This window comes from Canis lupus, chromosome 20 (genome assembly GCF_011100685.1).
Source record: "Canis lupus familiaris isolate Mischka breed German Shepherd chromosome 20, alternate assembly UU_Cfam_GSD_1.0, whole genome shotgun sequence".
Classification (NCBI taxonomy): Eukaryota; Metazoa; Chordata; class Mammalia; order Carnivora; family Canidae; genus Canis; species Canis lupus.
This window is the reverse complement of record NC_049241.1, coordinates 38,236,706-38,239,356: the sequence shown is the minus strand read 5'-3', so window position 1 is coordinate 38,239,356 and position 2,651 is coordinate 38,236,706. Positions and strand designations below refer to the sequence as shown.

General features: G+C 46.5%; 1 protein-coding gene across 1 annotated transcript; it reads left to right on the top strand.

Moving 5' to 3' along the window:
- Positions 1 to 564: 564 nt before the first annotated feature.
- Positions 565 to 2,099, top strand: IQCF2 (IQ motif containing F2). Its single transcript, XM_038566290.1, has 3 exons — positions 565 to 637; positions 814 to 897; positions 1,657 to 2,099. The coding sequence occupies exons 1-3, from the start codon at positions 620 to 622 to the stop codon at positions 2,041 to 2,043; spliced, it is 489 nt and encodes a 162-aa protein (XP_038422218.1). The 5' UTR covers positions 565 to 619; the 3' UTR covers positions 2,044 to 2,099.
- The last annotated feature ends 552 nt before the right edge of the window (positions 2,100 to 2,651 follow it).

Here is a 2,651-nt window from a genome sequence, read left to right as displayed (position 1 = left end):
AAGAGAGAGAGAGGCAGAGACACAGGCAGAGGGAGAAGCAGGCTCCATGCCGGGAGCCCGACGTGGGACTCGATCCTGGGTCTCCAGGATCATGCCCCAGGCTGAAGGTGGCGCTAAACCGCTGAGCCACCCGGGCTGCCCTAATTTAAATTTTTATCATTATTTTACAACTTTCTAGATTCATCTTTTCTCTCTCCTTCTAGTTTCCTATGGTGTATTGAGGTTCTGAAATCTTAGGGGAAGACAGGAGATGCTATCTGAGAAGACAGTAGGGAGTTGTATGGAGATACACTGCCATGGTCCCTCCTGCTCTCCTGTGTGACTGATAATGAAGAGGGTTGTGGATGGGCCCTCCTGGAGGAGAGCCCTGGTATGAAATGGCACCCAAGTGCCCTATCTTTCCACTCTGAACTCTGGTACCACTCTGGCAGGAGGGAAGTAGACAGGCAGTACAAGTTCCCAGGGAGCTTTTTTCTGAGGAAGACTTAACTCTGTGGTAGATATCCTAATCCTTATGTCACAATGCAGTTGTGAACTCATAGCTGTCCCCCTCATTTTACTCATGCCAGACTTTGGTAAGTAGAGAAATCAAGGCTAATGAACCATCTAGAGACAAGCCATGGGGATCCGATTTTGTGTAAGAGACATGGCCAGATTTATTAGGCAAGATAGGAGTGGGTGGGAATCACCTGGGACTTCACAGGTCTTAGTAAAAGAAGGGATACTGAAGCAGGGTGTATCTGAGACTGGGCCATAGAGAGAAAAAAGCAGTCTTAACTCATCCATTCATTTCCCATTTAATTCTGATGACAGACTGAGGGCAATTTAATTGTAATTGTAATTGAAGATGTTGAAGAAATAACTGAACTTAAAAAGAGGCGGAAGCAGAAACTCAAGGTGGGTAAAATCTCCTTGTAGTTAAGAGATATCCAGAACATTTGTTTCTGTGTCGTGAAAGTGTGGAATTGTTCTTTTTATAGATTCAGAGTTAAAATAATCAAGAGTCAACTCAATATTGGCTCATTTTTCCTCCACTCCCTGCTCAGCATGAGCTCTCTGGTTCTCCATCTGATTGTGACATGAAGAGTGAATGGAGAGAATGAAAGCCATCAAGAAACAAATGGGGCTGGGAGGTGAGGTTGTGAGGACTCTGAATTAGAGAGTACAATGTTCAAAATATGGGCTTGAGTAGAAAATGGGATGAGGGTGCTGAAAACCCATCACAGTACTGAAGTACACTGTTGTGGCCAAGAGAAATCAACCAATGATGGTTTGGGACTACATTAGCAGAGAATACCAAGCAAAGGCATTATAAGGCCAAATCTGCCAAACCCAATAAGCACTGAAGAGGTAGAGCATGACTAACACAATCCTTCACATTCCTAATATACCCTTCTAGCTACTAATGGTTTTTCTCTTGATCCATATACCTGTGATATAGTCAGGAGGGTGCTATGACTCTGAAGGCAGAGTGATGTGCCCATAGTGATAGAGGAGGCCTCACTGATCAGGTCTTCTGGCTCTTAGACAGTGTCCTAACTCCCCTGAATTCTCCAAAGAAGTGATAACAATTAAGAGAATCTGGGCCCCTTCCAGGAAGATCTTGGAAATTGATGGCAGGAAGTTCCCTGAGTGGTCTCTCTTATCTCCATCTAGAAAAAAAGTTTAAAGAAAAAAACAAAAGCAGCCACAGAGATTCAGGCCTGGTGGCGTGGCACCCTCGTACGCAGGACACTGCTGCACGCAGCTCTCAGTGCCTGGATCATTCAGCGCTGGTGGAGGCTGACCTTGGAGAGCCTGCTGCAGAAGAAGCGAAAGGCAGCCTTGGTTACCTACGCAAATACAGAGAGGGCAGTGGTCAAGATCCAGTCTTTGGTCCGTATGTGGCGTATCCACTGGCGATACTGTCAGGTGCTCAACGCCATCGATGTCATCCAATGCCACTGGCAATGCCACAACTGCTATACCTGTGCTCTCCTCCGGGGACACTGTGTAGTCACAGCCACTCACCTCCAGTTCCACATTGAGATCATCAACCCATAAGGGCTGGCAAAAAAGGGCTCTGTGTCTCCTATCCCCAGTAAAGAGCTAACCTGGTTTGTTATGTCTCATATTCTCCCCCAGCTAATGGAAATGTTTGGTTCTAGGCCATGCTGCCTCCTCTTCTCCCTGGGAAAGAACTTCAGTGAGGTTTTCCCCTTGAGACCATGGACCCCGTTCTGGACTATGACCATATGCTATTTACTCAATTGTCAAAATAGAAACTAAGGTCCTAGTCTATCCTGATATATGACAGAGCCAGAAGTCTCAGTTCCCATTCCCAGCTCCATCCCTTTCTTCTCACCTGGGGAATCTGAAAATAGGTGGGTTGCATCATCCTGAAGACTCTAAGCACCTCTGCACATGAGAAGAGACCTGAGACTGTTTTCTATCAACCTGGGGTCAGGGGTTGGCCAGGATACCTCAGACAATGTATCTTTGACAAGCACCTAGAGAAAAATGCCAACATTTGCCTGACTCTACCGGAAACAGTGCAGTGCTGCCCCAGGTGAAGGACAGTAGGCTGGCCTTAGTGGTAAGTGCAATTGGGCATGGTGAAGAACAGGTGATGACCCTGGGAACTAATATAAAACAGGAGTTTGGGGCCCTTG